General features: G+C 45.3%; 2 protein-coding genes and 1 pseudogene across 4 annotated transcripts in view; 1 reads left to right on the top strand and 2 right to left on the bottom strand.

Moving 5' to 3' along the window:
- Positions 1-19,291, top strand: part of DKK3 (dickkopf Wnt signaling pathway inhibitor 3) — a 58,439-nt gene extending 39,148 nt beyond the window's left edge. The window contains exons 4-7 of one of the 2 annotated variants that reach the window (XM_077114006.1): positions 11,045-11,137; positions 13,343-13,487; positions 14,465-14,621; positions 18,549-19,291. In XM_077114006.1, coding sequence (XP_076970121.1) covers positions 11,045-11,137; positions 13,343-13,487; positions 14,465-14,621; positions 18,549-18,576 — 423 coding nt within the window. In that variant the 3' untranslated portion in view covers positions 18,577-19,291. Of the gene's footprint in view, positions 1-11,044; positions 11,138-13,342; positions 13,488-14,464; positions 14,622-15,195; positions 16,807-18,548 lie in introns of those variants that run through there. The other variant, XM_077114005.1, reaches the window with a different exon arrangement.
- Positions 5,912-8,780, bottom strand: LOC143643927 (interferon-stimulated 20 kDa exonuclease-like 2 pseudogene; annotated as a pseudogene).
- A 3,864-nt stretch (positions 19,292-23,155) lies between the features above and the next one.
- Positions 23,156-24,690, bottom strand: part of USP47 (ubiquitin specific peptidase 47) — a 169,691-nt gene continuing 168,156 nt past the window's right edge. For both annotated transcript variants that reach the window (XM_077114003.1, XM_077114004.1), the window contains one exon: positions 23,156-24,661. In XM_077114003.1, the coding sequence (XP_076970118.1) occupies positions 24,487-24,661 (175 nt within the window). In that variant the 3' untranslated portion in view covers positions 23,156-24,486. The remainder of the gene's footprint in view (positions 24,662-24,690) is intronic.

Raw genomic sequence — 24,690 nt, 5'->3', positions numbered from 1 at the left:
TGCTCAAGAAGGCCACTGGGGCAGCACTGCCTCCTGGCCCAGGGGTCAGAGAACAGCCCAGGCCAGGGGGCAATGTTGGTTTTTCTGACTGATGGGACTATCTGCTCTTCCTGGAAGCACCCAGGGCCTGGGCCCACCGTTCCACTCCCCTGGGGCCAGGAAGTGACCGTCCACTGATAACCTGCCCCATCCCCATACGAACCTCAAGCAGCCAGAGGGCAAGGGTGGGCCTGGCAGAGTTTAGCGCCTGTTGGGAGATGGGGCTGGGGGTGCTCGGTCAAGTCACCCGCCTTGGTCCCCGAGGTTCAGCATCCTTCAGTGCCCCCGCCACTGGCCTCTCTCAGTCACCAGTCAGCAGGTAGATGCCGAGGGTTCAGGACCAAGACCCGAAGAGCCTGAACCAAAGAGATTTGGGCCACTGGCTCGTTTGGGGGAAAGGGCTGGGCTTCATGAGGAGCGTGGGAAAACAGAGCCCCAGTGGGAGAACCCGGGGTGCTCGGCAGAATCAGTGGGCACCCCCTCCCCCCTCCACAGAAGCCTTGGAGGGCTCTCAGAGATCCCTTTATAGTTGTTATTTTCCTCCCTACTTCTGGCTTCTGCCTCCTCAGAGCCTCTCTCCCCTGATAAACTCTGAGCTGGAGAATCAAAGACTTCTCATGGCTCCTTTGCCATTTTCCACTATTTCACGACCAGCCCCGCCTGCCAAACCGAGCCTGTGGTCCCGGCAGCCGCGCTCCTCGCTGGCGTCTGGGCACAGCCTGAGAGCAGAGGCCCGCGCGCGCTGGAGCCAGCGCCTTCTAAATATAGCTCCCCCCTCGGACAACAAAGCAGCCGTGCTCTGAAACTCTGAATGGCCTCGTCCCCACGCCAGCTTCTAGGCTGTGGGTCAGACGTCCCCACCAGGGTGGGAGGGAGCAGCGAGGCAGACAGGGAGTGACGGCGACGTGAGCGGAGCCAGCTGAAGCCGGTGCAGCTGGCTTTTGCCTTTGGGCCTTAAGTGGCACTCTGGCTCAGCCACCCAGGGACACGGCCGGCCGAGCCGTGCGTTCCTGCCTCTGTCCCTGGGGATGACGCCAGGGCCCCTGTTCCCAGCCAGCTCGGAGGATGAGAACTGAGGGAGAGGAAAACGGTTGGCGCTGAAGGGAGAGAAAAATGTTGATTTCCCCGGAGGCGGTGGATAAGACCCTGTCTTTAGTGTCAGACTGCTGGCTCGGACTCTCGAGTCCACCACTGACAAGCTGGGTGACTTTTGCCTTAAGTCTCAGTTTCCACATCTGTGAAATGGGGATACTAATACTTGTTGTGTTGCAGAGGTTAAAGAGGATTTGTGCTGGCCTGATCGGGACGGTTTTGCGTGGCATCTCAGCCTGCATGCCTGCAGTGCTGGGGTGAGGACATGCCTCCTGCCCTGGGCGTGTCTTCAGTTTAGCTTCTGTGTAGAATGATGACAGCTCTTACGAGGCATTCCTAAGGGCACCTGGGAGCTGGTGGACTCTGTTATAACCAGTGCAATTCTCTGTGGATCCTGAGCCCCGACTCACACCGAAGAGGAAAATGCACCAAGCTTTCTCTAGGGGCAGTCGTGCTGAACCAACCTACCAGAGCTCTTAAGGGTAGCAAAGAAACAGGTCAGCAAAGGAAACCAACGACTTTAACGTATTTATATTTTTCAAAAGTCGTGGAAGGTTCCATGCCAGATTTTGCTTTTTCGTACTTGGAGAAAAATCCATTGCTTCACTGTGGCTTCACAGGGAATGCTTTGTCATGTGTAGGAGCCCGTTTAGGGAATGGAAGACATTCCTAAAGATTGACTTTTCTCGATGGAGAACTGTAAACAGCACTTGGTGCTGGAAGGATCTTAGCGCATATTTTAAAATTAAATCTCTGGAAGAGGAAGTGCATAATGAAAGTTCCGTCTCTAGGGACTTTTGGGTAATGAGAGGCCAAATCAATAAAATATACATGTTTTTTGCTTTGGTTCCTAAAGCATTGCTAGTGATTGGCATTTTGCTAGCCTCTTTGCCGCAGTAACATCGAAGTGGTTTCATCCTCTTAGACAGATCTGTTGTGTGCCCAGTAAGTGCTGGGACTATGAAGAGCGCGGGTGTTCTGCTTTACAAAGGTGGGCTGGTAAAGTTTTTCCACTTGCTTGTTTTATTTAATGATGAATTTTAGAAATCACTCTGTAAAATTCTAAAAAAAAAAAAGAATAGAAATCACCCACCTCCCCATGAGATGACTGTACAACACTTACTTATCCAGTCACCTCTTGTTGGACATTTCAGTTATTTCTGGGTTATAAATAATATAATGATATGGGCTTGAATAGCCTTTTTTTTTTTTTTTTTTACATGGACAGGCACCGGGAACCGAATCCCCCCCCCTCCCCCCGCCCCGGGTCCTCAGGCATGGCAGGCAAGCACTCTTACCTGCTGAGCCACCGTGGCCCGCCCTTGAATAACCTTTTATGCATCTCTGCTCACATGCATAATTATTTCTGAGGATAGCCATCTTGAGAAAATTACTGGGTCAAGGGATATGTACCTTTAAAATTTTGATAGATGCTCTGAAGCCCACCCCCATCTGGTTCAGTTTTAATCACCCCAAAATATGTGACATTGTTCATTTCCTCAACCCCCTACCAACGTTGGATATTATGTTAGTTTCCTATTGCTGCTGTAACAAATTACCACACATTTAGTGGCTTAAAACAATACATGTGTATTTTTTTTAAAAAAGCTTTTATATTGTAAAATAAATATATATACAAAGCAAAGAAAGAAAAAGCAATAATTTTCAAAGCTCACTTAAACAAATAGTTACAAATGGATCCCAGAGTCTGTCATGGGCTCTCATTCCACCATCTCAGATTTTTTCCTTTTAGTTGCTCCAAAACATTGAAGGCTAAAAGGAATATTAATATAGTGATGCAGCAGTCATACTCGTTTATTAAATCATATTTTATCAGTTATACCTCCTCCTTCTCCTTTGATACTTCTCTCCATCTGTAGGGATCTTTGGACAATGTCCCTTCTGAGTTTTTCATGTTGAAAAGGGGTGTTAACAGTAAAAGATAGGGGATGTAATTAATTGTTAATCCTGGAGAGACTGGTCCCTCTGAATTTCAGGGTTTATCTGACTTAGGAACCCTATGGGAATTATAGGCTCCAGGAAGGCAAACTTAGTACATGTAAACCTTCATAGAATGTCAGCTCAAGCTCTAGGTGTTCTTAAGAGACATCAGGAATGATGTTGGTTGGGGTTTAGCAAACTATGACAATTAGCAGTATCTAACTGAGGCTTGCATAAGATTAGCCCCCAGAGTAGCCTCTTGACTCTCCATTTGATCTCTCTTGGCCGCTGATGCCTTATTTTACTACACTTCTCTTTCCCCTTTTGGTCTGGAAGGTGTTATCAGTCCCATGGTTCCAGGGCTAGATTTATCCCTGGGAGTCATGCCCCATGTTATCAGGGGGACTTTCACCCCTGAATGTCATGTCCCACATAGGGGAAGGGAAACGATTCTCCTTGCAGGGCTGGGCTTAGAGAGAGAAAGGGGCCACATCTGAGCAACAAAGAGGCTCTCTGGAAGCAACTCTTAGGACTTGTTATCGGTAGTCTTAGCTTCTCCTCTAAAGAAATAAGTTTCATAAGAGCAAACCTCAAAATCCAGGGCTTGACCTATTTTCTTGGGAGTCCCCAGTGGTTGAGAGGGTACCTGGGGGTTCCCAGATGGGAAAGTTTAGTAGTTCTATATATGGATATATATATATCCCTGCCCCTCTTTGAACCCTCGAGGGACTCTACCAATACATTTTAATTATCAGCCCACCATAATCTGAGATGTATCCTGGTATTATATTAAGCTATACAGAAACACAAGGCCTTGTTTCCGTCTTGGAGTCCAGGAGTTTGGGTTGTTTAAATGAGCTATCCAGACAGGTTGATTTAGATTATGTATTACAGAAAATTTAGGTTCTAGACATACTAGATCTCTCTGTCTTTGGTCTTATAAGTGCAGGTCTAGAGTACGTACACTATCATGTTTTACCATGCATTCTGATATACCTTAGTCTCATTCATATTGGCTTCATTTTTATCTTTAATTGAGGCCTTATCTCTTTTTTGGTTACTGTAACTGTCGTTATATGTAGCTGTGCTAACTTTCAGAGCTGTAGCACTCCATTTCTCGTGTGTATTCTTTCATAGTTCTGTGGGTCAGAAGTTCAACATAGGTCTCATTGGGCTAAAAAGTCCAGCTGTCAGCAGGACCGCATTCCTCTCTGGAGCTCTAGGGGAATTAGGGTTCCTTGCTTTTTGCATCCCTTATAGGTCACCCACATTCCTTGGCTCCTGGACCCCTTCCATCTTTCAAAGCCAGCAGCGGCCGGTAGAGTCTTTCCCACATTGCATCCCTCTGACATTGACTCTTCTTCCACCATCTCTTCCACTTTTAAGGACTCCTGTGATTGCCCTGCCCCCGCCCCGATCATCAGGATACCCCCATCTTCATGTCAGCTGATTAGCAACCATAATTCTGTCCATAACCTTTTTTTTTTTTTTCACATGGGCAGGCACCGGGAATCGAACCCAGGTCCTCTGACATGGCAGGCAAGCGTTCTTGCCTGCTGAGCCACCGTGGCCCGCCCTGTCCATAACTTTTATTCTCCCTTGCCATGTAAGATAACATACTCAGGGTCCAGAGAGTAGGATGTGGGCATCTTTGGAGGACTGTTATTCTACCTACCACAGGTATTATCAGTCTTAAAAACATTTTCCGTTCTAAGTGGCGCCAGCCGCCATGGCTTGGGGAACTCACGGTTCTGTGGGGGCTCACAGCCGGTCTAGCTGGTCCAATCTGGGGTATGCTGTGTGTCTGGTCACTGACGTGGCCCCAGGAGCTGTTCTGTACTGTTTCTGGTTATTTAGTAGTTGTTTTGGAGGACAAACTAAAATGTGCACATTGTTAAGCCGCCATCTTGACCCGGAAGTCCAATTATTTTCTTCCATTCTAAGTGACAAGATGATAGTCTGCTCCTTTAAGTTGCATGTCCTTAATTATTGGTGTGGCTGTGTGCCTTTTTCTAGGTGAAAAGGCATACATTTCTGTTTCTGTGAATTGTCTGCTTATAGCCTTTGCCTCCTTTTCCAGTTGTGACTAATTTGAGTTTTTAGAGACTTGATTCAGCAAGGTGAAAGAAGATCAAAAACCATTAAAACACTTTATCTTTTTTAACTGAGTAGAACCTAAATTAAATAAATCCTCTATTACTTTAGGAGAGGCTGCTTTCATAAGTCAGAGAAGTTCATTTCCAAGCTATACTCCCTTATCTCTACTGCCTTGTAACCCTGAGGGAAACTAAACTTCATCAAGAGTCATTCCTCTGAGGTCAAGGTGGGAAGAGTGGAGAACATCTAGACATGGCTGGATGGAGACTGAGCCCAAAGCACAGAATCTGTGATAATGTGACCATGCAGGAAATCGCTTTGGAGAATGAAAGAGGGTGCTATTAGTTACTTGAGGACAAAAGGCATGAACTAGGACACAGCCATCTTAGTAGTAAGGCAGTTTGAGAAACTACATTTCCCAGTATGTCCTGCCCCTTGAAAGTAAAAAAGATTGACTGGAGCAAATATATCTGGACCTGGGTAAGCACTATTTAAGAGGTAAACAGTATAGGGCTGGGTTCTGACATGGAGGGTTTCTCCCAATTCCATGGAACACTTAACTAGACACAGAATATAATATCCGAGGTGACATTTCAGTGGACATTAAGTCTGGAGTAGAGCCTGTCTCTCCCCAGCAACGCTATCTCCCAAGGGTGTGGAGCAGGTAGAGCTGCCCATGGGTCAGCTGATCTCTTCCTCCTGGGGCTGCCTCTGCCTCGGATCACCAGCATCCCCACTGCTGCTAGTCTTTCAGGGGATTCTGGGCCAGATGCTGTTCCCACTTGGCTTCAACCAACTTACACAGCTCCAAGGTAGCCTGAGCTTCTTTCGCAGAGGAATGTCCACTTTTCCCAACCTGGATGTTGCAGTTCAGGAGCTTCTTGGTGAGATGCTTCGGAGACATGGTGGCGTTTTTTCCGGGCCGTCAGCTTTACAGTGGAGAATTGGGATATAGGAGGTGTCATGGACTTGAGATGAAGGTACTGAAGAGCTCTGAAATTATTGTGGATGGCGTGCCTCCACTACTATCTTCCCTGCGAATATCTTCAAGATCAACTCCAAGCAATCTTGAAGGGTTGGCATTTGCAATAAGCTTATGGCATTTGCCAGAAGCTGCTTCCAGATACATCTCCATCAGGTCCTGTAGTCTATGATGCAACAAGGAGGAAGGATGTACTCATCATAAAGCACATCTCCATTGCAGTTGGCAATACCACATTGCATCAAAGAACTGACATGTCCCATGGATCCTGTGTCCACCATCTCACAGTCAATTTCCACCCTCTTCCTTGGTATCTTCTGGGATGCTCCAGTGCATTTATTCTCTGGATGAGCTTGAGTGAAGTTCTTCTGTGGAGCATTCTTATGAGGAGGGTACTTCTGGGGTTCCTTCTTTTGGGAGTGAGTTGGGTGGCTCTTAACCTTCAGAAGAGCACTCTGGAACTCCTGCAGCAAATCTACTTTAGCTACAGCAGAACCAGCCTTCTGTGAAGGGGCTGGGGCCAGCCAAGACACTGCAGCTTTCTTATCCAGGGACTGCTCTGATTCACTGGTAGAGACAGCTTTCTTCTTTTTTTAGGATGGGAGGACCCTTCCAAGCGCCATCTACCCTAGGAGTTTCACCTTTCTTTGGAGGTTCTGAGTGTAGCATAGGCACCTTGCTAGGGGTCTAGTTCTTCTTATTCAAAAAGCCTCTCCATAGCACATCGTCTGTATTTTACCTACCTAGTGAGACAAAATGAAGGGAGGCTTATTTTAATGTCCAAATCCTTAATTTTCTGTAGCATATAATCTAACTCAGCCTGTCTGGATAGCTCATTTAAACAACTCAAACACATGGAGCCCAGAATGGGAATTAGGGCTTATAATTCTGTATAGCTAATATAATGCCTGGATTCATGCCAGAGTATGTTGAGCAAATAATTAAAAAGTATTGGCAAAGTCCCTTGAGGAATAGGAGAGAAAATATGAAACTCTTAAGCCTTACCACTGGGAAAACCCCTCATACTGTCTCAAACATTAGGAACTTCCAAGTCAGTAGTAGGCCAAGCCCTTGATCTTGAGGTTTGCTTTTGTGAAACTTATTTCTGTAGTGAAGAAGCTAAGCCTACCTATAGTTATACCTTAGAGTTATTTCCAGAAAACCTCTTTTGTTGCTCAGATGTGGCCTCTCTCTCTCTCTCTAAGCCCAACTCTGCAACTAAAATCACTACTCTCCCCGCCCTACATGGAACTAACATCCAGGGGTGAAAGTCTTCCTGACAACGTGGAATAGGACTCCTAGGGATGAGCCTGGCCCTGGCCCAGTGGGATTGACAATGCCTACCTGACCAAATGGGAGAAAAGAATTGTAACATAAGATGTCAGTGGCTGAGAGAGTTCAAATAGGGTCAAGAGACTATTTTGGAGGCTACTCTCATGCAAGATTCAGTTAGATATTGCTATTTACTATGGTTTGCCAAACCCTAACCAAAACCATTCCTGCCAACTCCAGAGAACACCTAGAGCTCTAACTGAGATCGAACAAAAGTTCTACGCACTATGATTACTTTCCAGAAACCTACAACCTCTAGATAGTTTCCTAGGCCAGATAAATCCCAAAACCCAGAGGGGCCAGCCTCTCCTGAACATCAACTATTTCCATCCTCCCTAACCCATATTATTGACAGCTCCTCCCAATATGAACAATTTAGAATGGCCGGAGCCCAAATACCCCTAAAAATGGGAGAAAGATGAAAGGAGAAGGTGGAGTTATAATAGAAAAGGTAGGATTTAACAAATGAGTAGGATTGCTGAATCATTGTATCAATATTTCTTTTAGTCCTCAGTGTCTGGGAGCAGCTAGAAAGAAAAATGTAAAATTGTGGAATTATAACTCATACCAAGCTCTGAAATCTGTTCTATAACTACTAGTTACATTGTACTTTGAAATTTATTGCTTTTTTGCATATATATTTCACAATAAAAATAAATAAAATTTTAAAAAGCCTTTCCATTCCAAGAGCCACCATTTCTTGACAAAATTTCAGTGCTTGGCATTCTTTTCTAATGTCTTTTTGGGAGCAGGTTCCCAAAAATTCAGATGGAGAAGTAAGTTAGACATCAAGACAGTAATTAGATGGTGGAAGAGCAGTTGGGGAGAGTGGCTTATGGGTGAAAAGAGGATGTAGGGCTCATTCTCTGCTGAATCCCAAAAACCAACATATGGAAGTTTGTAGTATACCCTAGATATCCCTGGGTTCCACCAACAGAGGTACAAATCTGGGCACCCCTTTCTCTCAGCTCCAGGTGGGGAAATTTCCAAATGCTTCTCATCTAATTCCTTCTCCCAATGAAGGACCACGTATCTGCAGTGGGGGAAATTCAGGCTCCAGGGAGCCCACCTAGGTGAAAGCACTTTGACTCCAGCCACGGTTATCTCGTTTCCAGGCACTCCCAGACCAGGCCCCCATGCTTGCCTTTTCCCCCCCGCACTGAATTGTAAGAGACTGTAAATTCCTTGAGGTCAGGGACAGTCTCCTATAGTCTTGTATGCCCAGGGCCTCACATCTGGCCAAGTACAGAGAAGAGCTGATGGCGTAGGTCCCTTCTCCTTCTATGATGTCTTCCATCTTCACTCCATTCTTGTACTATTCTGCTTTGGAATAAATGTCAGGAACCTTCTGCCCTTTAATTTCCTGCTGAGCCGTCTGAGTAGTTTATGTATAGGAGGGTGTGTTGTGTCTTGTGGTTTTCTTACACCCTGGCAGACTTTTCATGCCATTTGGGCTCTGGGGTCAAACAGGCCCAATGTCAAGTCCATGAGTCAGCTCTTTATCTTGGACAGTCATTCCAGAGCTCCCTAAGCCTTAATTTTCTTATCCATGATGGTAGCGTTGCTGAGCAGGAGACAGGAACACTCCTCCTTTTGAGAGGGAGGGCTCTGGTTGCTCAACTCCTGGCGCCGCATGGAGTTGATCAACGCAGTGGGCAGAGCTGCAGCCAGAAGCTTGGCGGCAACCACTGAGCAGTGATGAAATGGATCCGGGGAGACACCGAGAAGCATGATTTTAGGCCATTTTGCAGGATTCCAGGAATTGTCATCTCCTTGGCCATTTTGAGAAATTGCAGCAAAGACTTAAATTGCTTTTCAGTTATTTTAGGGTATCAGACTTTGCCTCTCCTGAATAAGGCTTGGGCATATGACGATGCCCCTGGTAAGCACATGGCCTGGCATGTGGTAATGATTGTACATGCTGAGAAGCACAGACGTCCCCAAGATGTCCTCTTTCCTGTTCTCCTTCAGATGGGGCTGGGGGAAGACTGAAATTTGTTGGAGAGCTGGTGCTTCCTGATTGGGCTAAACTTGCTTGGTAATCAGGCCTGAGGTGTGTGACCCAGGCCGGAGGAGGTGTGTACTCGGCTGGGGTCAAAACTGTTATGTGAAGGCGGGGGTTGGCGTCAGGGCTGGGCTGTGCAGCAGGGCTGTGCGGAGGCTGAATCAACAGTAGCCTCAACCAAACCCACATCCTCTCAGGTCCTGCAATGTCACTGGTCCAGGTCTGGGCATCCTGTCCAGTTAGGTCAGAACTGCCCATCAGGCCTTTCTGGGCTGAGTACCCCACCTGCTTTCCAGAAGCAGGTCCAGCACCCCAACAGGCCCTTCCAGAAGGTTTGCTGGGGCCCCAGAATGCTTCCCTTAGAAGAGCCTTCCTCCTCTGCATGGTTTTTACGGCTACAGCTTGAGCCCCAAGCCCTCTTGGTTCATGGTGGGAGAGAGTCTGCTCTATTGCCAGCTGGCCATGTTATCTCAAAGGAGTCTCTCGGTCTCTCTGAACCTCAGTGTCTTTGTTGGTGATATAGCGAAGGTAATCCCTACCTGCCCCCTAAGATCACAGGTGCCAATCCGGCACCGTGCCTGGCACCATGAAGGAGTCTGATGAATGAGTCATGTCATTGTTTCCCTTCTTTGCCTGCTCTTCTTTCCTTGACTTGAAGCTGCCAGTTCTCAGGCTTGAACCCAGCAGATCCCAGAGTGGAAGCAGCTCTGCTCTGTCAGTGTGCCTGTGGGTGGCCCGCCACAGCTGGGGGCCTCTTGTGGCCCCTCTCTTCTGGTGACTCAGCCTCAGTGGTGGAAAGATTCCCTTCCCTTCCTCGCTTCCTCTGGTTCTACACCTGAGCAGAGCTGGTAGCCACGAGGAAAAGGCATCTAGGCTGAGTGGCCTGAATTCCAGCCCCCGTCCCCACTTCAAAACCAGCAGGAGTGGCCTGAATTCCAGCCCCTATCCCCACTTCGAAACTGGCAGCTGCCTTTGCTTCGGCCGGAGTCCTATTCCCAGGACTCCATGGAGGGCTGCCTGGGGCCGGGCTGCCACTGCGGGGTGCCAACGCCTGCGCCACCCCTGCAGTCTGGTGCTTTCCATCACGGCCAGCAAAGCGCTCCAGGCCTGGAACTCATTAGCACTGTTTATTAAATCCATCTGCTCCGGGTGGAAGAATAGGCCTTGAGTCTCGGTGCTCCCCGCCCTGGGTGTGTGTGGGAGAGGACTGCACAGACGGAGGATTGTATGAATTGGGTGTGGGAGCTATGAGGCTCTGGCCAGGCCGTGCTCTGTCAGGGAGGCCCTGCTCTGGCTTAGGCAGGAGTGGAGATGCCCAAAAGCAATCTCTTTTGAAGCTGGTGCATTTGCAGGGCTCAGGAGCCAGAGAAGCCTGCAAGACCTTTCCTGAGCATCCTGTGGGATCGAGACTGGGGGATAAAGGGCTTTGCCCTTCAGGGCACTGTGGGTCTGCCGACTTGCAGTCTGCATGCTGGATGTAGATCCTTGGGTTCTGCCCTCTGAGGACAGAAGCCAGTGAGACCCACACTGATGAAGCTTCTCCCACCCCCCTCCAGGAATGCATCATTGATGAGGACTGCGGGCCGGAGAGGTACTGCCAGTATTCCAGCTTTGAATACACCTGCCAGCCATGCCGGGACCAGCAGACAGTAAGTGTGCCCAGGAAAGGGGACCTGGGAAAGAAGCCTGCTTGTGGGTCCCAACAGGTCCATGCCCAACAGTGCCTCTGCTGATGGGGAGGGGGCTTTGTCAGGAGGGGCTCCCAATGGAGCTGGCTCCTAGAGGGACAAGGAAGCCATGCCAGAGCCTGGGATCTCAGGGGACATCTGTAGACCTGCTGCCGCCCCACCCAGCGCATGAGCCCTGGCCATGTTACCTGCTCCACTGATGACAGAGAAGGGAAGGGAGCGAAGAAGAGCCCCTACACATGTCCCTTCCCCTTAGGAAGACCCACCTTAGTAGACACAGCCAGTGACACCTGTGCAGCCTGAGCAAAGGGCAGCCCCATTCCTTCCCAGTCACAGCCCACCCACCGTGGAGCTCAGGCCAAAGAAAAAAATGTTTTGTTCCCTTGGGCTTGAGAAATCCAGTTAGTCTTCTGTGAGCCACATTCCTCCAATAAGTTTCACCCTATGCAGGCCTGGCCTGTGACATCCACCAACTACGTAGAAATGAGTGCTTAATAACTACCTTCTGCTGGGCACTGCCTGAGGGGTAGGCTCTGTGCTTTTCCTGGTTCTCACATTTGGTGTGACTGGGATGGAGGTGTTCATATCTGCCCCATTGTTCAGATGAGTCTCCTAAGGCTTTGGAGTTTTTAAAGACAACTGGGACCTGCTGCAGTCAGGAGTCACTTTCAGGAAGGCCTGACCTTAGAAGCGTATGACCTTGACCATGGTGTATCTGCTGCATCTTTCGCTGCCTCCTTTTCTGTACATATGTGTATATACGTATATACCTATACACATACATAGTCACATACATTCATGTATTTTGAAGGTGGTCGACGAGGCCCCTCCTAACAGAGAAGGATGCTGAATTCTAATGAAACCATTTTCTAATGCATCTTCTTGGAAGTTCAGGGGATCAATAAATGAAGCCCTTTTGCCCTATCCAAAGAACAGTCAAAAGATAGTCACAGGTACCAGGCTGATGGAGCTTACTGATGAAGCTGTTGGAGAACGAGGGTTAGAAATGTTGGTAACAATGAGCTTCCTAAAATTGCCCCCAGAATTAGATAGATTGGCCCAGCCAGAGCCAGAGCTGGACCACCGAGGTCTCCAGCCCCTCCATGGGCATGCTGGTGGCTCCAGGGCTCGGCTTCCCTGAGTGCTGACAGCACACTTGGGAGCAGGCAGCCTGAGGAGGCTGCACGGAGGGATAGAGAGCCTGGAGAGAGGCAGGTGGCAGGATAGGGCAGGGCAGAGGGTATGTTCTCTGTCAGTGGCAGGTCTGACAGGAAAGGGCAGAGGAGGGGCTGAATTACACTACTCAGTTCTTTCACCCAATCTGACCAGTCAGACCCAGGGAGAAGGAGGGGTCAGAGAGAGTCCAGGGTGTTACTCTGCTGGAAACAGCATGCATAGAGATGCAGGAAGCCAGGGAGACCCTTCTTCTACCTAATAGATATTTTGGACAAAGCCACTTTGGCTCAGATTTTTATTATTTTTCATTAGTTAAAACAACAATGTGGTGATATCTTTGGGATATACAGGGCTTTTTACAATCCTATCTGTGGCAAGGCGCTGCTGTTGCACTTCGGCCTGCCCTGCTCTGTCCAGCACTGGGCACAGCAATGGGGAACCCCACTTTACTCTCTGATGACCGTTTCAGTGTACACTGCAGGTTCATGGCTCCTAAGTGCTATCTCATCTATGTGGTCTGCCTTGGGCTTGGGCCTTCATTTGTTCACAGATTCTGCCTATCAGAATTATGCCGCTGGCTTCACTGTGGGGCCTCGAGTCACCTTCCTTCCTGACCCAGAGATCCAATAAACAGGGGACAGGGCACAAGTGTAGGGGAGTTCCACAAAGACATCCTACTGTCCTTTGCAAACCCTCAAGCCAAGTATGAAGGCTCAAACGCATGATTCCCCTAGGTGCCATTTGCCCATGTTCAGACCCTTAGAATCCTACCTGACAAATTTCCACCTCCACCACCTTGCCTTCCACTAAGAGCCCCACAGACAGTCCCTGTACTCTCCCTTGGTTTTCTTCTCTGTATAATGGGAGTATGTGGATTGGATCACCTCTGGCATCTTAGGCTGGGCAGGACCTGAGGCTCTGCCCAGTTCCCAAGGGGCTCTCAAGCCGGCTCCTAGGCCCAGGCTGTGGTTCTTCCCCTGCTCTCTGCAGCTTTGCATCCGGGACAGTGAGTGCTGTGGAGACCAGATGTGTGCCTGGGGTCGCTGCACCAAAACGGCCACCAAAGGCAGCAATGGAACCATCTGTGACAACCAGAGGGATTGCCAGCCTGGGCTGTGCTGTGCCTTGCAGAGAGGTGGGTGGTTCCCCTCTGGGTCCAGGGGAAGCCCTGGCCCAGGCTCTGCCTCTTGGTCCATATCCAACCCGGCCTGTTTGCAGAGCCCTGTGGCGGGAAGACCATCTTCCTTTTATCGCCCTGCTGCTGCCTAGAAAATTCCTGTAGAATGCATGAGCCCAGAGTGGGAGGACCACCCCAGATGGGTGATATGAAACTCCAGGGATTAGAACAGCTCCTTCCCAGCCCACTCTGCCTCAGGCCTCGAAGGAGGAGCTGGCCCCAGACCCTTTTGCCCATGAATTGGTCCCTTCCGCTCCCATCTTCCATTCTCACTGTCCTTCCCAGGTGAGATCTGGTTGTTTTTTCTTTCCTTCCTACCACACTATCTTACTAATTCTCCTTAGCACCTCCCCAGTGTCTGCCTCCCAGCAGTCCCCTAGCCACAACTACCTGCTGATACATTAATTTTCCTAAAGGACAACTTTTTGCTTATTGCTTCTCTGGGACCTGCAGTAGCTCCAATTGTCTCCAACTTTAGACAGACTCCTCAGTCTGCCTTAGAAGGCCTCATGCGGCTCCAGCTTACCTGTTCTCTTTTTTCCTTTCATAGTCCTCTGTCCAGGAATCTCACTGGTTTCAGCTTTTCCCACTGAGCCCAACCCACAGGCCTTTGTTGGTGCTGTGCCCCCGGTCTACATGCCTTTGGGCCACTGTTTAATTTTAACCACACGTCTTTGGCCCTTAAGGCTCAGCACAGTCTCTCCCATGTCCCCTCTTCTAGGCAGTCCTCCCTGACTTCCCCAATCCTTTTGGATTGTTCCCTCCTGAGTCCATCTTGCCACACTAGTTTCCTCACATCTCACCTCTTGAATCCTAATTTACAGTTGGGGTTGAGGGTGGAACGTTGGGGGATGCACTTCGTTTCTTTGCTCCCTCCTCTGGGTGCCTGCCTGCTTGGTGCTGGGCATACAGGGGTGACTCTTGGCTGGTTCTAGGTCTTCTGTTTCCTGTGTGCACACCCCTGCCTGTGGAGGGTGAGCTTTGTCATGAACCTGCCAGCCGGCTCCTAGACCTCATCACCTGGGAACTGGAGCCTGATGGAGCATTGGACCGATGCCCATGTGCCAGTGGCCTCTTCTGCCAGCCCCACAGGTGAGCCCGCCTCCCTATCAGGGCGTTGGCAGGGATGGGGACTTACCTAGTGGAATGAGGACTCAGGAGCAGATGCAGGTTTTATCTGGCGGAGGTATAAACTTAGTTTAAGAAAGATTTCACTTACGGTATCCCTAGGTCCTTGAGATGGAGGGTCAGCAGTCCAATGTATAAGTCTGAGACTTAGGAGAAAGTCTGGACAAGATGTATGTATTAGAGACTCAGCTAGATGGTGGTTGAAGTCTGAGAGTGGATGAGTGGTCGCCCCCAGGAAAGGGTGTAGAGGGAGAAGAGCTGAGGGCTGAGGATGGAGCCCTGGCCCATCAAAAGTGAAGGACAAACAGAGGAGCTGGCAAAGGAGACTGATGGTCAAAGAGTAGGAGGCCATCCAGGAGCATGGGCTTTCGCCCAGAGTCCCTGGAAACCATAAAAGACTGAGAAATGTCCATCTTTTCACACAGTGGCAAAGAGTGGTTTTAGACTCTGAGTCTGATGCCCCCAAGTTTAAATGGTGGCTTTGCTCCATAAGAAAGCATGGCCCTCAGCTGAACCCCAGCCCTCTGTCTCTCTTCAGCCACAGCCTGGTATATGTGTGCAAACCAGCCTTTGGTGGGGGCCATGAGGACAGAGACAGCCTGCTGCCCAGAGAGGCCCTTGATGAGTATGGAGATGGTGGCTTCATTGAGGAAGTACGTAAGGAGCTGGAGAGCCTGGAGAGGACCCTGTCTGAGGAGATGGTACCCAAGGAGCTGGGTGTGGTCTCTGAGCTGCTGGAAGGAGAAGAGATTTAGATCCAGACCTGTTCTGCGGGTAGATGTGCAATAGAAATAGCTAATTTATTTCCCCAGGTGTGTCCTCCAGGTATGACCAGGCTTCTTTCCACTTCCTCTTCCCAGTAAAATTTCCCTCCAGCTTGAAAATTCTGCCTTGACAATGCAGTGCTGTGCACTGGTGCAGCTCACCCAGACTGTCCACACAGATCAGTTCTAAAGCTTGGGAAGAACAGGGATGGAAAGGTTCTGGAGTGAAGGCAGAAGTGGGTTTCAAAAATTGGTTCAAATTATTGTTCATCTTGCTTCTAATGTTTGGTGGATGACACATTTTCTTCTCCATCATTATGAGAATTGTTTGAGGGAAAGGGTTGGAAAGGGATTTGTAGTCCCCCCATGAGGGGTTTTGGGGAAATGTTGACTCCTACATATGCAGAGAAGAGTGCCCTGCTTTGTAAACATAAACCTGGCAGAAATGCAACACAGGAATTGTGTCATTCCTTCCACGGGTGGAGATAAACTGTGCCCTTAGCTACTGTAGATGAAATGTTCTGTGTTACATGCATTCATCTTTTCTGCAGTTTTACTCAGCTCTTCTCTATGTCAGGGCAATCTTCCTATCTGTGATCAATTTACATTCTTACCACAGCCTGGACAGGGAGGTATTATTCTTGCCAGCTGTCAGGGATCTCAGAGGCTCAGAGAATTCAAGTGACTTGCCCCAGGTCACACAACTAGTGATGACCAGAAGCAGTTTCATTTGGTATGACTCCAAGTCCAGTGCTTTTCCCCCTATTCCATGCCAGCCTCCAAGCCACCAAAAGTTCCCCCAAATGCAGGGAAAATGGGATCTTTCTTTTTTACTTCGAGGCACATCTGGAATTAAGGTGAAACTAGGTCCTTGCACCTCTATATGATTAAACTTCTACTGTTAGAAATAGTGGTTTCTCACCTGTATGGGGGCGGCCATCATCTAGTGGAGACAAACGGTTTTGACACAGTCCTCTGTGGCAGTTATATTAGTAACTTTGAAAGTTACATGTTTGGAGCATAATGCATAAGTTAACTTGCCAGAAACAGTACTTGGGTAATTAAAGGGCCGAGATTATAAATGACATTTGCAAAATCACTTAGCAGTAACTGAAGACTATTTTCAACCACATGGAGAAAATCAAACTAAATAAGGCTCTATGAATCATGGTTCTAATAGCCAAACTGAGAACACAGAACTCTGTGCTGTTCGACAAATGATATTTTCAGGTGCCATGAACTGTTTCCATCATGTATTATCCAAAGTTATTGAAATTTAAAGCTGCACATGATTGTATAATAAGCATGCTTTGAGTTTTAAATTATGTATAAACATAAATGTCGCATTTAGAAAATCAAACATAAATCACTTCAACTGTTCTGTAGTTCTTGGATTTCTTTTTTTTCCTTTGAATAAACATAAAACCTTTGCAGGTAGAAAAATATAATAGAAATGGCCTGCATTGTCAACAAAACAAAACAACCCTTTTCTATATAGGCAGGTTTTCTAGAGAACTAAAGCACACCTTGTTTAGCATCAGATTATTTTCAAAACCTTAATTTTTGCATGAGAATCAGTCTTAAGAGTGTAAATGCATCACTGTCCTCTTCATGACAGCATGAAGAGAGTAAGTGGAATATATATGACCCTTTTCTTGGGCTATGGGTAGAGAGCGGATGGCAAGACAGAGCATGCCATCTAGGGGAAAATGCAAGTAATTCATAGTGGCTGGAGGACAACAGAAATTTGGGAGTGTTTGGAGAAGAGGCTGAAAGTTACTCATGCAACAAAAAAATTCCTGATCACCTACTATGTGTCAGGCTCTATATTTGATTCCAAGGAGAATCTGATAAAACTAGATCCCTCCTTCATGGATCATTTATGTGGTTTTATTATCCTGCCTTCATTCTTTCATCATAGGCACAAAAATATAAGAACATATGAGGGTTTACAAAACTTTGCTGAAATCCAGATTTATAGTAGCTAGTGTATTCACTAGACTTACAATAATGTATCAAATATGTTATGGGTTAGATTAAGTTTGGTCCTCAAATCTTACTTGCCCTCTCCCATATCCAGAGTTCCCTGTCTAGGAAGGCACATGGCAGATACTACTGGTTTACCCACACAACAGCTATTCCCAACCCTTGTTTCTTTGCCCTTTTTCCACTACCACAAAGGCTGGAAAAAAGACGCTTGCTTCCCTAGCCTCCTTTGCATCTAGGGATGGCCATGTGACCCAGTTCTGGCTGAAATGAAAGAAGACTGCCAAGGGCTTTCTCAGAAGGACTTTTCTTTTCTGCCTGGTAAAAGGAAAGAATCATGCAAGAAGAAAGCCCCTGCCCTGCACCCTTCCGCTTATTTCCTGCCTTTGAGTATAGGTGTTTTAAGATGTGGTGTTTGGCACTGTGGCAGCCATCTTGTGATCATGTGGCAATAAAAGATGACAGCATGAAGGTGTATTGGTTTGCTACTGCTCTCTTAGTTTGCAGAACTGCTATCACAAATACGACATAGCAGGTTAGCTTAAACAATAATTTGTTGGCTCACGATTTTGTGGCTAGATCCAAAATCTAGATATTGTCAAGGCTTGCTTTCTCCCTGAAGACTGTAGTGCTCTGGTTCACACTGCAGGCAGTCCTTGGGGTTCCATGGCCTTCTTGTCTCATAGCAATGTCTTCTCTTTCTCTTCCAGCTTTCACTGACTTCCTGCTTCTGCTTTTTTATAAGGCCTACAGTGAGCCAGAGACAGACCCACCCTCATTCAGTTGGCCCACACATTAACTATACAACATCGTCCAGAGATCCTATTTATAATGGGTTCATACCCACAGGAATGTGGATTAAGAACATATCTAAATTGGGGTACATAACTCAATATACTTATCGCTTTAACAAATTACCGCAAACTTGGTGGATTAAAAAATACAACTTTACTATCTTGCAGTTTTATAGGTCAGAACGCTAACACAGGTCTCACGGGCTAAAATGAAAGGGTGTACAGGGTGCATTCTGGATGCTTTTGGGGAAAATTTTTTTTGCTTTTTCAGCTTCTAGAGGTCAGCTGTATTCCTTAGCTGGTGGCCTCCTTCCTTCTCATGAAGCCATCTCTCTTTTTTTTTGCAGGTGGGAATGCCTGCTGTTAAAGATTTAGATTGGACCCACCTGGATAATCCAGAATAATCTACCCAATGTCTAGGTCTTTTTATTTTTTTTAAATATTTTTATTGAAAATCTTCACACACATACATTCCGTACATGGTGTACAATCAATGGCTCACAATATCATCACATAGCTGTATATTCATCGCTGTACTTTTTAGAACAGTTGTACACGTCTAAGTCTTCAAGCACATCTGCCAAGTCTCTTTTGCATATAAGGTAGATATTCACAGGTTCTGGAGTTTAGGACATGGACATCTTTGGGGGTTAGCATTTGGCCTAACAAACAATTAGAACCCTAGAGAATTAGGGTCCTTTATGACTTTGAGGTGGAAACCAATCCTGGTACCAATCATATTTGGATTCCTTTTTTAAGTAAACAACCAATATTATTATAGGCAAAGCTGCTGTTAGCCTTTCTGTTTTTGAAGCTATAACACTCCTGATGTAGGAGCCATCTGCATGATATACAATGGCCAAAATGGGAGCAAAGTGCGGATGAACTCAACCCACTTGCTTCCCTGTCCCAGTAAAGAGCTCTGGAAATGGCAGGATTAGAAAACAAAGAGTATGGGCATGTGAGGCAGGTTCTTAGTCTATTCCCCAGCCACCCACACACATGAGAATGACTGACCTGCCAACCCACACAGCCTTGTCTCAACAGGAAGAGGAGTATTTGTAATAGAATAAAAATGATTGCTCCACTGCTGACCCTTCCCAGTTTTTCCCCTGCCTGGTCTGCTTTTTCCTTCCATTCCTCCCCCTCCCAGGAGGGTACTGCGTCACTAGACTGGTTCTTTGGACTTTTTGACACAGTAAAGGAAGGCTTCAGGGCAGAACAATGAAAGTTGAAGAAAGAAGCAAGAGAGCTGGTGTGGTATGAGAGGAGAGGTGGATGATAAAAAGGGTAGTATTTGTAATGGTCTGTGCATCCTCTTCCGGATAGTCAAGAAATACAAATAACAAATTATTTGAAAATGCTTTTTGATAGCTCGACTGAGTTTTAAAATTCAGACAGCTAACTGCCATAGAGCTAGACCCCCTCACTCAGAGCCTGCTGAGATGCCACTTCTGCAGAAGCAGTGCTACAACTGCCCTATATGAAGAAGACTACAGAGGGGGTGAAAACCACCTTGGAAACGACAGTGTTTGGGAAACGGGCTATCTTCCTCCTTCACCTCCCATGAGGGAGAAGAAATTAGACTTTTTCCTTTGTCTGAAACTTATAAGGGGAACTTTAAAAGAAACGTTCATAAAATTTGTATGGGAGCTATTAACTCAAATGGGGTGGCTGTGCATAAGCAAACACTGACTTGCCACTAGTGTACTACAAAAGGTTTGATGAAACAGCCAGGCAGGGAGCAGGACAGGATACTTTTTTGTGTTCACAGGTACCTGAGAGGTAAAGATCGATTCTGACAGTACCCATATCCCCAGAATTAGGGGCATGGAAGATGAAATTAGGGGTTGGAAACTTGCTGGGAACCACTGCAGCATGGGACAAAGTACAAAGTAGTATTTCAGGAGAATACAGTATGAGTCTGCAACAGGTGGTTGGGCAAAAGTCTAGTCAAGTTTCCTAAGGGACTGAGATAGCCTAGGGTGCTGTTTGGATCTGAGTCTTTTCTTGGCAGGATTTGTGGGTCATCTACTTTCAAGTCTACAAAATTGTATTAGTGACAGGTAAAAGTGGACAGAAACCTCACCAACAGCAGGTTGATCATGTAAGCTGTTATCTTTTCCACCTGTTCCACGATCAGAAGAGCTGGTGCAGGAAGAGGCGGCAGGGAGAGTGAGAACATTGAGCACACTTCTTTCCAGGCCAAACTACAAACTACACATCTGTAGTGCTTTAAAACAAAGCGTGAAACTTCAACAAGACCATATTGTTTTAACAATGCAAAGTGACTTAGAAGTTATGGGATTACACCGAGTACTTGAGGAAAGCCCACTTCCTAATGGGAATCTGCATTCAAAATAACACAGTTGGCAGTTATTGTAAAAAATAGTCACACTGTGTATTTACATTCCAACAAACTGATGCCTTAATTAAATGAGCTACGTAAACATTATAAAATAGGCTGAAAACTAAGTGTGCCCTCTTTGGGAGGGTGGTGGGTGGGGATTAAGAACACGAAAAAAGGAGTAGCTTGGACCCCACCTTTAGGACACGGTTCTAAGGTCCACTGATCATTCCTGGCCTAATGAATTCTCAGACTCTAAACAATCAAACGATTTTTTTCTCTATACAGATCAGCTGGTGAGGGAGTAGAACGAGGCAGTGCTGTAATAGAGAAGGACCTGTGTGTTCTTCCCTAGCATTTTGTAGCCATAGTGATTGCTGCACCGTTTCTAAATGGCCACAATGGTTGAATGCATTCTTGATTTTGTCAAGTATTCTTCATTATTTCTGAAAACCAAGTTTTGAATGTTAACAATATATCCAGCCAAATGATCATATCCGTCTTCCCTCTCTTCCCCACGTGAACTATATTGAAGCGCATCTTCTGGTTTCATGTACACTAAACCTAGGAGCCTATAAGTTTTATGTGAACCACAAAATCCTTTGAAAATCTGATAAAAAAACACATTTTATTAGCTCCCTATTAAATTATACATATACACAGTGCTGCATTTGATTTTAGGATTTATGGCTTTGTTTAAGGCTTTTGTCTCAGGACTGCTGGTAACCAGAGAACTGATTTTTCAAAAATTTCACAGAATTGTTTAGATGGGATAGTTTTATTTAGCAAACAAAAACTTCCTAATTCAAATAATCTTATTCATTGTACTTAAGAGTACAATTTACAAGTCACAAGTACAAAAGAACTGGTTAGGGCCTTGAGGCTGAATAAAGGAACAACATTCAGAGGGAAAACTATAATGTCCAATTGAAAAGGAGACATTTAATATTAGCAAATGAACCAGAGTAAAACATTTTATTGTATTACATACAATCACAAGTCACTTTCAGATTCTGTAACAATACTGCAATCCTATGATGCTGTGCACTCATTTAGCTTAGACATTTAAGTCTGTAGCCCTTTCCTCTCTTATCCTAAAGATGTCCCACAATACCATTCCCAACGGGGAGGCCTGGTAGCCAATAGCTATTTCATTTAACTATTTTCTGGCTGGGGCACAGGTTTACCTGTTTTCTCAGAATCTTAAAGTACTTTCCAATTACATTACAAAAGAGATAACCCAAATGCAGGGTGTTCACTCAGTAGTTTTCACTCACTATGCTTATTTCATCATGACTACTACTTTTCACATATGCTTCCTTAGTTTGAGAAGTGGTCAGATTTCTGAACTGACCAGCCAGACATGGCATGGTCCTAAAACCACAGCATTTGCTGTTGTGGAGAGCGTGCATCCCTGGTCTTAAGCACTTGCCTCAGAAAAGGAGGTACTTGGTTTTCAGTGTGTGCATGCTTGATACAAACCCGTTTGTCCCACAGTAAAAGCTCTTCTAAACAATTGCATGGTTTGTGGGGAGGAGGGTCAGGTTCCATTGTCCCTGTGCTCCATGGCACTTGATCCACACTGTCATTACTCCTCTGCCTCTTCAGTTATACATGCTCTCTTGATTCTCTGAATCCCAGGGAAGCTGACCCGCATAACATCCCTCATGTAAATTTACTGTTCCCACCTCCACAGATTCACTTTGAAAGGTTCACCACCCCCTTTACTGAAATATAGAAAGTGCAACACTATGTTTTTTACTTTATCAGGCACTGAAAAGCAAAAGGTTCCTAATTTTTTCTTTTCTTTTTGACTCGTATCTGTAATATGCTTGCAGTAAGAAGCAGTGATTAAAAGCAAAATGAAACGAAATAGGGCAGAAGGCACAGAATGAGCAGGTATGAGAGGAATTTTATCATTTACTCTTACAAAAACACTAAACCAAATTTAAACAAACAAAAATCCCAAAGTCCATCTTGTTTCCGAGTCTGTCTCCTCAGTTAGTCAGTCCTTGAAAGCAGAAACCCTCTTATTAATCCCTATATCCCAAGTATGAAGACCTGTATTGGAATCATGTAGCTGTGATATTACGTCAGAAAATCCAAGTGATCTGAATTTATCACAAATGCTTCAAGTTTTCTTCTGAGAACACCACCAATTCCACTAAAGCAAACTGAGAACAGTATCTTAATCAAATTTAGCAGACTGCTACATATTTTACATGGAATAAAAATTAGCCGGAAAAATACCTTAGAAAAGATATTTTTTTCTTCTTATAGAGTCCAAGAGACTTTAAGACATTATGGGAATCTCAGTTGTTATAGTCATACTGCAAAGCCAACATCTGCTAATTTATTAATTATATCTTTCTTAAAAGGAAAAAAAAGGTAAAAGTCTGACTTTGGAATTCTCAACAGTTTCCCCGAAAGTCAAATATTAACATATTTTCATCTCCTGGGAACTTTACTGTATATATCCTTTACCATAGAAATAAGATAATTATTTAGTACACGTAATACAAAATATTCTATTTAAAGAGACCCAATCTATTCTTAACCCAGATTCTTTGTCCACACAAGTTTAATGACTAAAATAACACAACAGAATGAACAAATTTTTTTATTGGCATGTTCATTATTGTAAACAGCATCTGGCATGAAAAAGTTTTACCAAAACCTTTTTGTTGATTTTATAAATTAGATGGTATTTCCAAAATTTATGTAGAATTGTGTTCATTGAATAGTTTTTTTTATTTAGCAAAGCAAAAACTTGTCAATTCTAAAAGACTTTGCAATGAAATCACATTGACTGTATCAGTCTGTATCATGACCTGATCTTACTAGCAAATTTATTTAGTATGATGTTAAGATGTTTCCCCAATGTTAAACTACATGTAACTACAAATCAACTCCGAAAATTAAAGTGGGACTTACAAGTGTTCTAGAAGATTCAAACTTGAAGTAAATCTTTAAAAATAAATGTACAAAAAGAAAGAAAAATGAAGCTGTTGAACAGAAAAACCTCATTAACAGGGCAAATACAATCCTATAGGACCCAGCACTGAGGAACCTCACTGAGAATTACATTTACATAGATTGCTATACTTCTCAATGTACACAAATGTACATAATGAATGATACGTGAAGAGAATAACGATGGGAAATAGCTGAATTGCAATTATGATAACTCAATAGGATCAATTTTATTTACATGCTGAATGAACTTGTGAAACGTATTCTCTACATCCATAACTTAAGTACAATCAATTATAATTACAATACTGCAGCAATTTAAGCTGCCACCTGCTGGGAGTGGTCTAAGGAAACATTCTGATGTTCCAGAACAATGTTCTTAATACTCTGCAAGAAAAATGAAACAAAATAAAAACACAACAATTCTCTACTGGGTTACCGCTGGTTCTGAGAATTTCTTTCTTCAGCTCATATTTTTGCTGCTTTCCAAAAGTCAGCACACGTTGCATTTACTTCCAAATTGTCAATGAGGTAATGTGTGTATCAGTGAAATAAACAGAAAATTCATTCATTCATGGCCTTTGCACAGCTTTTATTATTAAGCTATGAGCATCGTATTTGAGGCTAGTTTTACTAGCTGCTATGTGCACATTTGTCCGCAATAAAAGAAGTTTACTCATTCCCCTTCCCCCTTTTCTAGTAGCAGGTTTTGCTTTTTGTTTTTATTTTTTTTGCACACCCCTTTTCACTTTACAGTACATTTGACTATAGTGCACAACATGATTCCAAGTCAAAACAGTGGCCCGTTGGGCACTGAGCTTCTGATTGGTGAAGGGCAGTCCAATCAGTGCTGGTGCAACTGGGTTACCCCTAACCATGTCCGGCCATAATGGCACTACACAGTAGTAGTGAACCATCTAATTAAAACCAAAAATCCCCCCAGGGAAAATGCTACACTAGCAGAGTCAGTCTTGAGTCAGGTCTTTATTTGGTGCTCCATCCAGATATATTTTTAGTGCTTTCTCTTTACGAGGCGAGTACGTTACCCGATGTCCAGTCTTCTGGAGTCGACTGCTTTCTTTTTTCATCAGTTCATTTCTTTGCTCATCTGTCAACTCCATTAATTCTTCTGTTTTATCCCTACATTTAACATATTAATTACATATTAG

Source organism: Tamandua tetradactyla, chromosome 8 (assembly GCF_023851605.1).
Source record: "Tamandua tetradactyla isolate mTamTet1 chromosome 8, mTamTet1.pri, whole genome shotgun sequence".
NCBI lineage: Eukaryota > Metazoa > Chordata > Mammalia > Pilosa > Myrmecophagidae > Tamandua > Tamandua tetradactyla.
Note: the sequence above shows the minus strand (reverse complement) of the source record. Positions and strands in the feature narration are given on the sequence as shown.